This window comes from Diorhabda sublineata, chromosome 6, assembly GCF_026230105.1.
Source record: "Diorhabda sublineata isolate icDioSubl1.1 chromosome 6, icDioSubl1.1, whole genome shotgun sequence".
Taxonomy (NCBI): Eukaryota; Metazoa; Arthropoda; class Insecta; order Coleoptera; family Chrysomelidae; genus Diorhabda; species Diorhabda sublineata.
This window is the reverse complement of record NC_079479.1, coordinates 10,127,362-10,139,749: the sequence shown is the minus strand read 5'-3', so window position 1 is coordinate 10,139,749 and position 12,388 is coordinate 10,127,362. Positions and strand designations below refer to the sequence as shown.

The window sequence follows — 12,388 nt, the reverse complement described above, 5'->3', positions numbered from 1 at the left end:
CCACTCGAGTTCTCCCTGCATATTACAAGGTTTTGTCTACAAATTGTAATTTTTTTGATTTCTCTCTCCCTCTATGTAACCAAAGGTCTTATGATTATTTTGAAAATACATACTTTACCTCAGGTGGACGTGTTGTTTTTTCACATGAGGTCCTGCAGATAGCCAGAGGTCTCATTTACTTGGGTTCATACCTCAGTTTTTGGCGCTTGTGGGGCTGTCGTTCACAATTAGTTTACATCTTATGAGCTCTTTTGCTGTTACCATTCATTCCGTTGTTTCCACAGATATCTGCATATTGAAGCTTTCAGTTGTTGTTTGGAACCGATATAGGAAACGCTGCAGGTCACCTTTTCGGTTATCAAAACAAGAATGGGCTCAGACTGTCACCTTGTCAAATTCTTCTATATAACGGGAGTTAGTTTAGGCTGATAGTCAATATCAAATTCAATTTGTTCAATTGATAGATATATCAGATGATTATTCTAGCATTAGACATTCTTCTGTTACTTGTTGCAGGTCTGGTTCAGCAATAGAAGAGCTAGATTGAGAAAACAACTTTCTTCTTCATCGTCATCATCATACGCTTCTTTGGGAGTTGTTGGAGGACCTTACAGTGCTCCTTCTACCCCATATGCCTCGTCCCTCGGCCAAGGATTAAGCGATAGCACTTTCCCGAATTCGGGAGCCACCGCTTCGAGTACTAGTCACAGTAAGTATAACATTTAAGATCAAGACGAAAATTATTCACATTTCTCATGTCCTAATTATTTAAATTAAAATTCATAGTTACAAAACGTTTTATTACTACTAATTTGATTTGATTTGATTTGATTCGTTCAAAAAATTTCTCAATTTGATATTTGTTTAATTAAAATGAACTATGGGAGCGTATATAACAAGTCATGGGAAAATTTTCAACGAAGTATACAATGCAAAACTCTACACGACAGAATACGGATTGAAAATTTGAATAGCAAAGTGAAATATGGGACATAGGAACGTGGGTGAGACGGAGAGAAAATTCTAGAACTACATCTAAAAAAATGGAAGACAGTGGACTTGTTGATAATATTAAAATGGATAGCCTAGAAAGAAGACCAAAGAAGCTATGGCGAAAATACTGGACTTTGTTTTCCGGGAAAGACTTTCTGGCAATGAACATCCATATTAGAAAGAAAAAATAATATTCGACCACTAAATTTAAATAATCATAACATGCATTTAATACATTTCGAACCGCTACTGTGTGCAATCGAAACCAAATTAAATATTTTATTTTATGCAGTTGATGGGGTGACTTCTTTGAAATATTCTAACAGCTTCTTGTTGTGTTCTATTCTTGTGGATACTTTGATTTCTTATCGGGGCTATAGTACAGTGAACCAAGCAAATCATCTCGAAATTTTAAAGACATTCATGGATTAGTTTGAAATTTTGACAGAAGCTCAAAAATAATGCAAATAACAAACTGCCACCCTTACGCGGGGGTGAAAATTCAAAATTTCAATATACCACCGGAAATCGATAGAGAATTAAATTTTATGAAGAAAATGTGAAATGAAGTTTTTTATTGCACTCAATAATTTCTGAGTTATTCGCGATTTAAAATTTAAAAAAAAACACGTTTTTCAACATTCTTTCACGAAAAACTCGAAAATTACCAATTTTCTGGAAAAAATTATTCTTATCAAAATTGAAGCTTATAAAAAAAGCAAAGAAATTAGTTAGTTTAAATTAAATTTTTTAAATAATGTTCAGCAACTTATGAGTTACTAAAAGCCAATTTTTTCTTTTTCGTAAATTTATGCAAAGCTTTGAGCTCAAATAACGGAAAAACCATCAATTTTTCATAGAAAATTGTAATAATCATTTTTAAAGTACTTTTTTAGACCTTCAAAATGATCTTTTATAAAACTGTCTAGCATAAAAATTAAGCGAGTTATGACAAAAACAAGTCAAGTAACTCGACTTGAAAAAAAACCACCATGTGCAGCAAAAAACCCTAACAACACGTTCCAAAAGTTTGAATTGTGGGGACACGTATATTTTGAAGAAAAGTTGTTTAATGTGAAATTTTTTTTTTCGATTTAAAAAAAACGTTATTTTTTCAAAATATCTCAAAAACTATTGGATCAACGAAAGAATTTTTTGGTAACTAAAATTTAGTTTTTATTTTACTGAACATTTTGCTTTTTTTTAAACTCACGTAGCTTGAAAATTAAACGAGATATAAGCGTTTAAAGTATTGATTTCAATGCTAATGGAGATTCTTTTTTACCCTTTAACATCAAAATTCTTTGAAGAAAAGGGTTGCAACTCTCATGGTTTTGTAGCTTATGAAATTCCCTACAAAATGATGTTTAGATGAATGCAAAAAGCTTCGTCTGCGAAGAGCGTTTGTTGCTCTCCCAATTGATTCATTTCTTTCTTCTTTAATATGGGCTGCATATTCTCAATTCGTCTAATTAGAGCATCCCGTGTGTCTACTATGATACAAAACAAAAATCTAGTGGTGTGAGGTCTGGATGGCCAATTAATGGGACCTCCACGACCAATCCAATGCCCTGGAAAACGTTCGTCCAAATGTTGCTTGACCTGACGAGCGACATGTGCAAGAGCTCCATCGTGCTGATAGTACATCTGCATTCTAAATCATTTTGTAAAAAAATTAGGTAGTTGTTTCCTGTGAGACGATTCTCCAAAATGAAAGGGCCAATTAAATAACTGTCAACCATACCACTCCACAGGTTTACAGAAAACCGATGTTGAAAATTGCTTTCGACTGTTGAGTGGGGATTTTCGTCCGACCATACATGATAGTTACGAGTATTATTGATGCCATCACGGGTAAATGTAGCTTCATCCGTAAAGAGTATACTCGATACAACACGATGATTATTATTTATCCACCGTCAAAACCCCATACGGTTAGCGTAATCCTCTGGTTGTAGGTGCTGTAATTTCTGTACGTGATAAGGATAAAAGCCTTGTTCGTACAGTGTGTTTATCACCCTTTTTTGTGGAATTACCAATTGAGTAGCAATTCTCCGTGAACTAGTAGTTGCATCTTCTTGTACTAGATGCAGAATATTTTTTACTTCTATCAAACCTTGTCGAGTAGCGCGTTCAGATGATATTTTTGCACTGGGAAGCTTACCAGTCTCGCACAATTTGTTAAAAACTCTAATAAATACATTTTTATTAGAATATCTTTGGTGTAGCAAACGTTGACGATATTCTCCAGCAACAGCTGTAGATTTACATTACAAAAACCATAAACAAACACCATATTTGCATATTCTAAATTTGAATAAGTATCTGGCATTTTGCTAACACTAACAATCACATAAATTGGAACTTCAACGTTCGGTTACTGTTCACTGTACACTGACAGTTCATCAAAATGTCAAAATTATCAAATGTCTTTGAGCCTCGAACATGGCATACGTTTTAATTATTCCACAACTTGAAAACAAATGAAAATCGGATAAGAACATATGAGTTTTATACATTATTTTCACGTGTATAAAACACTCCTAGAGTTTGGTGCGCTCCTCCCGATTCACCCTGTATACAGTTTAGTTGGATTGTTGTCAAAAACTGACATTGCAAATATATTTAGAGACCAGAATATTGGACTAAATATTGAAATACCATATTGAAAACTTTCCAAAAAGTGAGTTGCCTCAAGCTTTGACTAATGCCAGTCAAATAAATTAGTGAAATGTGCAAAAGACAAATTAGAAACATCAACTCGAAGGTTGGCTGGCCGATTTCGGGTTTCCCGCATGATCATCCATCGAACTAAACCTAGAGACAGTTGAACATCGAGAAAGAAAAAAATGTCCAAAGTATACTGAAGATGCTGCCTTGCATTAAGAAAGAATAAAAGAAAAGAAAATGTTGAAGATATCACGTCCTTATTTCTGACATAAGAGGTGTGAGTATCTTGACCCTAACTTGTACCAAACATAATCTTCTAAATGTTCCCTATTAAAGGTTTTTTGGACGTTATCGGGTAGAAACGTGTATGACAATAACTGTTGTTATGAATTATAAATTAAAACAATGTTTATATAAATTAACTAGCCATTTAATTAGGAGTTTTTGTTGGTAATTGCTCATTTTTATGTTATGTTTGTTAAATTTTACTCTAGAAGTGTCATTATTTATTTATTTTATTAAAAACATATATTTGTTTCAGTGACTGAACTATACCCTAATCATGGTGGTCATTCAATATCCCCTAATTTACCAATTTCAGATGTGAAATGGGAACATTCTCTTCCACACAACCCCTACACATCTCACCCGATTTATCCTTCTAACATAATGCCGATATCCCAAACTTTAACCCCTTCTATTAGCCTTTCCTCCAACGTACAACCAAGCTCTTCTCCTAGTATGACTACAAATACACTACAGAGTATATCTCAAACGACTGAGATAGGGGAATATAAAGATGGAAATCATAATACGATTCACAATTCATCCAGTCCGTCTGTTGGTCAGCAAAGTTATACGAACATGGTACCTACATCTGGAATTGCTACGTTGATTGGACCAAATAGCGGTAAGTGTAATTTTAAAAACATATAAACTTTATAATTATAAATTTAGATGTATGATATTTTTTAGAGTGCGTAAAGTACATAATTGGTTGTTTGTCATTTTTATTCCTCGCCAAATGGATTGAAAATCGTAATTTCTTGATTCTCTGAAAACTACAACCGCAAGCAGAAAAAATTGTGTTCGAAATGATATAAAATATTGTGATAGTTCTTGTCCTCACAGTCCAACAATATGTTAATATCGTTAACCACCCTTTTTATGTTTGTTTGCGATAGTACTGGTTGGAGGTAATTGACTTATGAAAGGTTATCTGCCCGATCCATCACTATCAGTTAGCCATCAACTGATACACATATCCGTTAACAACGAACAAAAATGGACACTACAAGTGATTAAAGCTGCTCAAGCGTTCACCCAACTGCGACAAGGCCAGAGTCAGCCGAACATGAGTTGTTTCGCTGATAAAGTCTTCCAATTCTCAGTCTTAGTATTGCGGGCCTAAAGCTGATCTTGGTCTAGCTTTTTCTGTAAGACTGAGAGTAATAATGCAATTTCAATCTCCTTCATCACCAGCAGAAAGTATTGTGATCCACTAAATATTTTCAAGTAAGAATTAAGATCAAATGAGACTTTCTAGAAACGACTTTTACCTAGTTTACCCTCTAATTTTGGAGTGTCACACAAAAAGAAAGCATTGATATTCTAAAATAGCCCATCGTATTCTATGGGTTTTAACCCAATGTTCAGGAAACTCTTCGAGACATTGGCAAAACCATTCTCTGGGCTTAGGTGCAAAAAATTGTCGCCATGAATCTGAATAAATAATAATCCAACGATGTAAGATCCAGACTAGATGCCGGATGTGGTAGGAGTTTAACGCCACCAAGTTCTTCGATCTCATTTTTAGCTTCCCTTATAAAACCTCATACTTTCAAAATCAGCTGTCCACTTTATATCTCGGCATCAATAACTCGACCATCTGGAATGATTCCGAAGTACACTAAACCTTCATAATTCCACCAGTCACACTATTCGAATCGACCCATTTTTGCAACGGGTTCTGGTAACCCACTGATATTCGGGTTTATTGAATGATTGAATTTTATATCGCAAGTAACAAGGCATCTAATATGATCCTTAAGAAGACAAGGATCTTTTTACACTACTCGACTTTTCGTTTGGAACTCGGTTGCTTCGTATGGGACTATTCGACAACTTTTTTAGATCTTACTTAATGATTTTAAATGACGATGTATGGTATCTTCATTTGGACTTCAACGTATTTTGGTATGAGGATCCCACAAAAGTTTCTCCGAAAAAAAATCATTAAGCGAGGAAAAATGACGAAAAGTCAGGAAAATTGGATTGTCACGAAAACTATTGCTTAAACTCAAAAACTGATTTTCGGAATCTCCATAAGAAAATACATGATGCCACGTGTTTTTTGGATACTTTCTCATTACTGATTTGATTAGATATCAGATTTAAATATGATTATAAATTTTTAGTCTCACCATTAAGTAGAGGCAACCAATCATATACTATATGTTAGAACTGGTTGTCGAATTACATGGGGAACTATTTATAGTTTCCGGTATCGCTCGGTAGACGGCGAAAAAATCGTGAAATCATAAAATAACTAAAAGTATTGAGGTTACATTTTGAAAAAATAATTATTTCATTTTATCTATGCGTGTCGTATAACGGGTTGCGGATATGACAGGCGCTACGAAAACACTTTCAGGAGGAAGCAAACTACAAAATTGGATTTTCTTGGAAACCGTACTTCATATTAGAAGACTACTATGCATCTATATATTTGATAGTTTTCTTTTCGAAAACATACAAATTCAGCAATAGAAAAATATAACGTGGGAGTCCTAGCCATAGAGATATTACCATAGAGTAGGCATGCCTACAAGTGAGAGCGTCTCGCGAATGAAAAGAGAAAGAGAATCATTTATGTATTTCTATCTCTTTCTTTTGTTGCGTACTGTGTCTCTAATTCAACGGGCAATGGTAAAGTGCGTACACGAAATCTAATCAACGCGCATGCGCCATTAGACAGAGACAGCAATACATAAATTATTCTCTCTCTCTTTCTATCGGCCAGACGCTCCCACTTGTATGGGCGCCTATAGCATGCCTACTCTATCTGTAATATCTCTATGGTCCTAGCACAATAATTCCAGGTGCGACCCCTATGATAAAATGTCCGAACTACATTTTTAATTCCACTCAGCTCTTACTGTATAGTGGAGTAGAGAGTAAAGTTGGTCACTTGTCGGACAGATGGCGGTAGGTGTATCAAGAGGAGAAAAATGGAGAAAAGTCGTGAAAATTGGATTTTCAGGAAAACCCACGTGTTTTTTGTGATACTTTCGGAGTATGCAATTTTTTCAAATTTTCAAAAGTTAACCCCTTAGTTATAAAAATGACAAAAAAATGTTTCGCTCGAATTTCGTACAGTGGCCTTTTTTCAATTTTGTTTTAAATTGTCTGATTATTTTTCCAAAGTTTGTTTATGTCAAAATATTACTTCATTAAGGAGCGTATTGGTCACCAAATTTGAAAAAAAATCAAAGGCGTTCTTGATTTATGGCAAATTTTTGATTTTGATTTAAAATTTTGAACACCCTATATCTCAGCAACTAAACCCCGTACGGGATCGTATTCCTATACCAAAGTGAATCATGAGATTTATCTGTGGTAGAGCGTTGTCGGTCGAATATAGAAACACCCTGTATAAATCTATTTCGTAAATGAGCCATTAGATCAATCGCCATTTTTTTCAATCGCTTTCGCCATTCGTAAATTTTGATTATACAGGTTTCTATTAATAAATGGTTAGATAATAAAATTCAGGTCAGAGCTAGATAATATTGAATAGTAGGGCAACCACATTCAACGAAGCATTTGATTTCTCAGAAAAAAAAACAAGAAATTGAAAAAAGATACAAAAACATTATACAACTTCTAAATTACGTCCATCATTAATGACCAGCTAGTGACAAAAAAAGGTCTATCCATCCATCCGAGAATGGTATCCACCAGACCGAAAAGTATAATATAATTAAAAGCAAAATATTTCTTATATATTGCAACAATAGCAAATAAACTTTTACAACTTTTTCTTTATCTATTAGCGAGTAGTTCTATGGTTTCATTTTCTATTTTTCGATAAAATTCTATTGAAATGTTAGTATTTTAAAATTGATTGTAGCAAAATTTAAATTTGCAAGAATGGACAACAAAAATTGATTGATTCGAATAGGAGGAGACATCTTGTTGGTATTAGTTGCCTAAGTAATCGTCTTAAAGCCTCCTTAGTCGCCATCGCCTTCCCGACTTGAAATTTTTCTTGATTTCCTTGAAACACCATAAGGACCTTGTCAGGTTAAAACAAGGTTTACCTTATAGATACAATTCAAACTAAGACTACGCTAGGATCGCATCAGGATAACCCTTTTTGGAATTCATTAATTATTCGTCAGGTTTTCTTCATCATATTCTTACAAAGAACCTCTCGGGATCACCTTACTGGAAAGAAAAATATTTCTCATCAGGTTATTCCAGCGAATTTCATACTAGTCTAGATGCTCTCCAGAAGTGTAAAGTCCTCCAAGCATCGCTGGCTTTGAAGCAAGGATCTTTAACTAGGTCAACTACTAACATTTTCTTTTGTGTTTTCATAAGGAGCTTGATAGTTGCTAAAGATTTGTATGGTAGTTTCCTCAGAACCGGCAGTTCGAATCAACGGCCTTGAGTTGCCTGAATAACGACTTCCTTGTGATCTGTGATTATACCTACCAGAGTTTAGCTGTAGTCTGAGAGGTTTGTCTCTTCTATGAAGATTTGGTTGCATCCATATAAATGGAACCATGTCTTAACAGTCTCATACAGTCATACAATGTACCAAATTTGATATTTTCAAGTTAGAAATTAATTTTTTTCGAAATTAGTGAGCCAACTTTGAGGCCTTATAATTTCTCATGGATGGAATTTGGTATGGAGGTGAATTGTCCCCGATTGTCATATAAAGGGGCTCCTCTATAAATATCTGCTTATGCTGGATTGTATTAGTAGTTTTCGAATGTGGTTACCTTTGGTACGTAGTGCTCTTTTATTTAAAGTATTTCTTTTTATGTTACAGCAAACAGCAACAGTAACGAAGCGCCCTGTACGGAATCCAACACGGACCACCATCTACCTTCTCAATGGCACATGTCTTCACCCCATCAAATAAGAAACGTGAGTCCGACGTTGCCGAGTCAAGGTATTCCAGGTAGTTTGAGTCAATTAGGACAACCGTTATCGCAAGGTTTGGGTGGGTTTGCGCAGAGCGGAATGCAGCCGAGCATTCATAGTTACCACTCTCATCAGGCATCGAAAACATTTGGACATCAACCTTTTTACGGATGGTATTGAAGTCGATTCAATAAATTATTAATTCGAAGAAAATCAAGTTGAAAACTTGATTATAAATTCAATCATGTCCATGTGCTAGGAAGCACTGTAAATGCTTAAAAAGCCGAATTATTTCGATAAACGATTTTATTAGCGATATCGATTTTTGAAGATGAAGTTAATGTATCGAAGCACATAAAACGGAACGTTTCTGGTTTAATTGCCATCGTCAGTACGTTATCAAATAAGATGTTGAAGTTGGAAACAACTTCTATCAAAAATGTGGAGATAATAATTTCTGTTAGCGGTTTGATTTTAAAATTCTTTCACCGCACTATATTTTTGTATAAAATACTTGAATAAATTTTTTAAAAACGCCAAAAATGTACCTAAACATCAAAGATTTCCTCACAGGAAACTTTTTATTAATAAAATTAGACTTAATATCAAGAAAATTTATATTATCCATCAAGTGGATGTCAAAATTTTTAACTATTTTGTAGAAAAACCTATAGAAGTTTAGATATTAAAACCTTACTACACTATAAAATGAAATAACCTCCAGCAATTAATATAACTTCCGAAATTAAGTTGGAATTTCTGGAATCGTTGTGGTAATATTCATACTATTTACTGTTAAACTAACTCTGACATTCGCTTCGATAACCAAGTTAACATCTTCAGAGAATAGTAGAGGAAACTACCTTCAGTCTCTGAAGACTAGTAAGTTCATCAATTGAACGATATAACTCAAAACCAAGATCGTATTTACAAAACAGTCAAGCAGTCTTTGATTCGCTCAATTTTTTTCATGTTCGAGTGGTGTCTGCCGTGAGGATATTGATCTTGAACTTCTGTAGGTTCTAGTGCTCAGAAAAGACGTGCCTTGGTAGCTGGTTCCACAGGCTTGCACTTCTCCAAAGAAAGGAGAACCGATACATTTAAGTGTTGTTGCAAAAACTGCTCTAGGCGGTACTGATGGTAGTCATCTGTTCCTGTCTACGGATTTGGGTGGTTAACCTCAAACGTTTCTGAAGTGTGTCCATCGATAACCAAAACTCAAAGAGATCAAAAAAATGTGATTTGGATAGAAAGAAAAATTAGTAACGTATTTTTTGAGAATACAGACAATAGAATTGATTGAAGCACAGCTTTTTCGAAAAAAAAAATCATTTTATTTTTCAACGAGTCCCTTTTGAGATTTGCACACTATTCACAATAATTTTTTCAATCTACTCTAAATAATATTCGTACACCTTATCAAAATTCAGTATTTCATAGTTCCATCGATTAATTATTTCATGATTAGGATCAATAATAACCAGGGGTTAAGTCTGGAGAATGGAGGTATAATTCGTAGCCGACTTCAGGTGGACGGTTTTTTTCAAACCTCAGTAAATTAACCCAATAAGTTGACCTATTAATTGTCCAACCCTCTTGAAGGTAGTCAATGTGAATTATATCACGTGCTTTCAAACAATGGTCGCAGTAACTTTATTGCCTAACAAACCCACTCCAGTCTTCTTTTGCGACGATACATCCTGATAAATCCTCTGTTGTTTCTGCTGCTTCCTGGGGTGATCTGGTGAGTGTAACTTTCCTCGTGGATTGAAGAACGTCAAACATTCCTGCTAATAAGTTTGGCGTAGTCTCCTTTTGTTAATCACTAGGTACTAGATCAATACTGTGAGAGATGAGTGTGATCAAAGACAAGATGATGCCAAAACTTGCGACAGTTGTAGCAAGGAAACGGTGCAATAGTTCAACTTTTAGAAGCAAACGAAGCACATATTATTATAATAATATTTTTATCAAAGATTATCAAAAATTTCACGACGAACTTTTTTGGCACGGTATATGTCAACTCATGAAATGTGAAGCTTGGTTTTATCTGTATATAAATATGTAATAAATAACTTTAAATTATTCAGCTAGTACCTAAAGTATTGTGAAACTGAAAGAAGTACATGATCATTACAATTTATAATCATCACATGTTGGATACTCTCCAAAAGACGTCATTACTTGCAACCATTCGTCTTCTAGACTGGTGGTTCTGAATGTACCAACACGGAATTGGATTCATCAAAGAATATAAAATACAAATTCCAATTCGGAAACAACCTTGTGAACGATACAGTTGTCGACTAACACGATGTTATACTTTTGCAATTTGATTGTCCAGCAAGTCTGTAAATATCCGCCTCATCATCAACACGATTTTGTTTAGAATCACCGTGATTCGTTTCTTACTCATTTCACCTTCACGACATTGCTACCACTCTTCTTCGAAAGCCTCGGAAGGGAGACATTTAAAAAATGGTCTGTCTCGTTAGCACTTAAGATATCTTCTAGACTACACAAAAGGAGGGAAAATCTGCTATCTACTGATTGCATCTACAACTTGTCTGTATATCATCTCGTGATAAAACCTTCCATATTTTGCTTACTAAAAAGTTTGATTTGTGAAGCAAATTTCTGTTTATACCTAACCAATTTTTGATACTTTCTACAATACAATTTTCGATATGAAGGGAATTCCGCAGGTCGGGCCCGTTGTAGTCAAATAACCATATCTTAAATGAATCTTCTACAATATCGTCATCCCATCTAGTGTTTGGTTGTATCTGATTTTAATGCCTATCGATTGAAATGCTACAATTTTTTACAGTACAACTCGTCGAAACTTGTCGATACCGCGCCGGTCGCCGTCCCGTCCGCAAACTTGTTCAGACGTGCAAATTAATACGACTTGTGATGTATGCGCTTGCCAGTTTCCATAGAAAGATCTAATCTTCACTTTTTTTCGAAATTTGGAAATCGTTAGTAATATGTAGCTAGATTTAGTTTAGGTTAGGTGTCTACGGAACCCAAAGGAGGCTATTTGCTAGTACTATTCACAAGTGAGCTCAGCTACCACAACAAAATTATAGTTATCCACTGTTTGCAGGTGGATCTAGCGGGGGTGCCAACGCTGCCAGAAGATTCATTATTCTTAGTTTCTTTTAGATGTTCAATGTCCTCTTCTGTTGTGTGGGTGATGTTACTAGGGAGTCATCGTGACATTCTTCTAGTCATTTCTCATTGAGCACTAATTTAAAGTGTAAATCTTTTGAAAACCATTCTGGTAAATAGTGAGGAAATAATTGGAAATGAATGAGTAATCAATAATTTTCAAAGTGCTTTTCTTCGTATTTAAAATAAAAAAGTATACTTTACAATTTGAAAATATAAGTATGTACTGTTATGTATAACCTTTGTGAAGCTTTTCCAAAATACACACTATATTTTATGTAAAATGTATGCTTTATATTTTCTGTATTATATTGTACATTAAAGATTATTTACCGAAAAATTTTAATTTTTTTCTTTCCATTCTACAAGTTTCTTATACCTTAACTCATTGAGT

General features: G+C 34.5%; 1 protein-coding gene across 1 annotated transcript in view; it reads left to right on the top strand.

Moving 5' to 3' along the window:
• The window catches only part of LOC130445203 (protein gooseberry-like), a 50,974-nt gene extending 41,799 nt beyond the window's left edge, over positions 1-9,175 (top strand). The window contains exons 7-9 of the mRNA XM_056780747.1: positions 517-703; positions 4,205-4,573; positions 8,726-9,175. Of these exons, the coding sequence (XP_056636725.1) occupies positions 517-703; positions 4,205-4,573; positions 8,726-9,000 (831 nt within the window). The 3' untranslated portion in view covers positions 9,001-9,175. The remainder of the gene's footprint in view (positions 1-516; positions 704-4,204; positions 4,574-8,725) is intronic.
• The last annotated feature ends 3,213 nt before the right edge of the window (positions 9,176-12,388 follow it).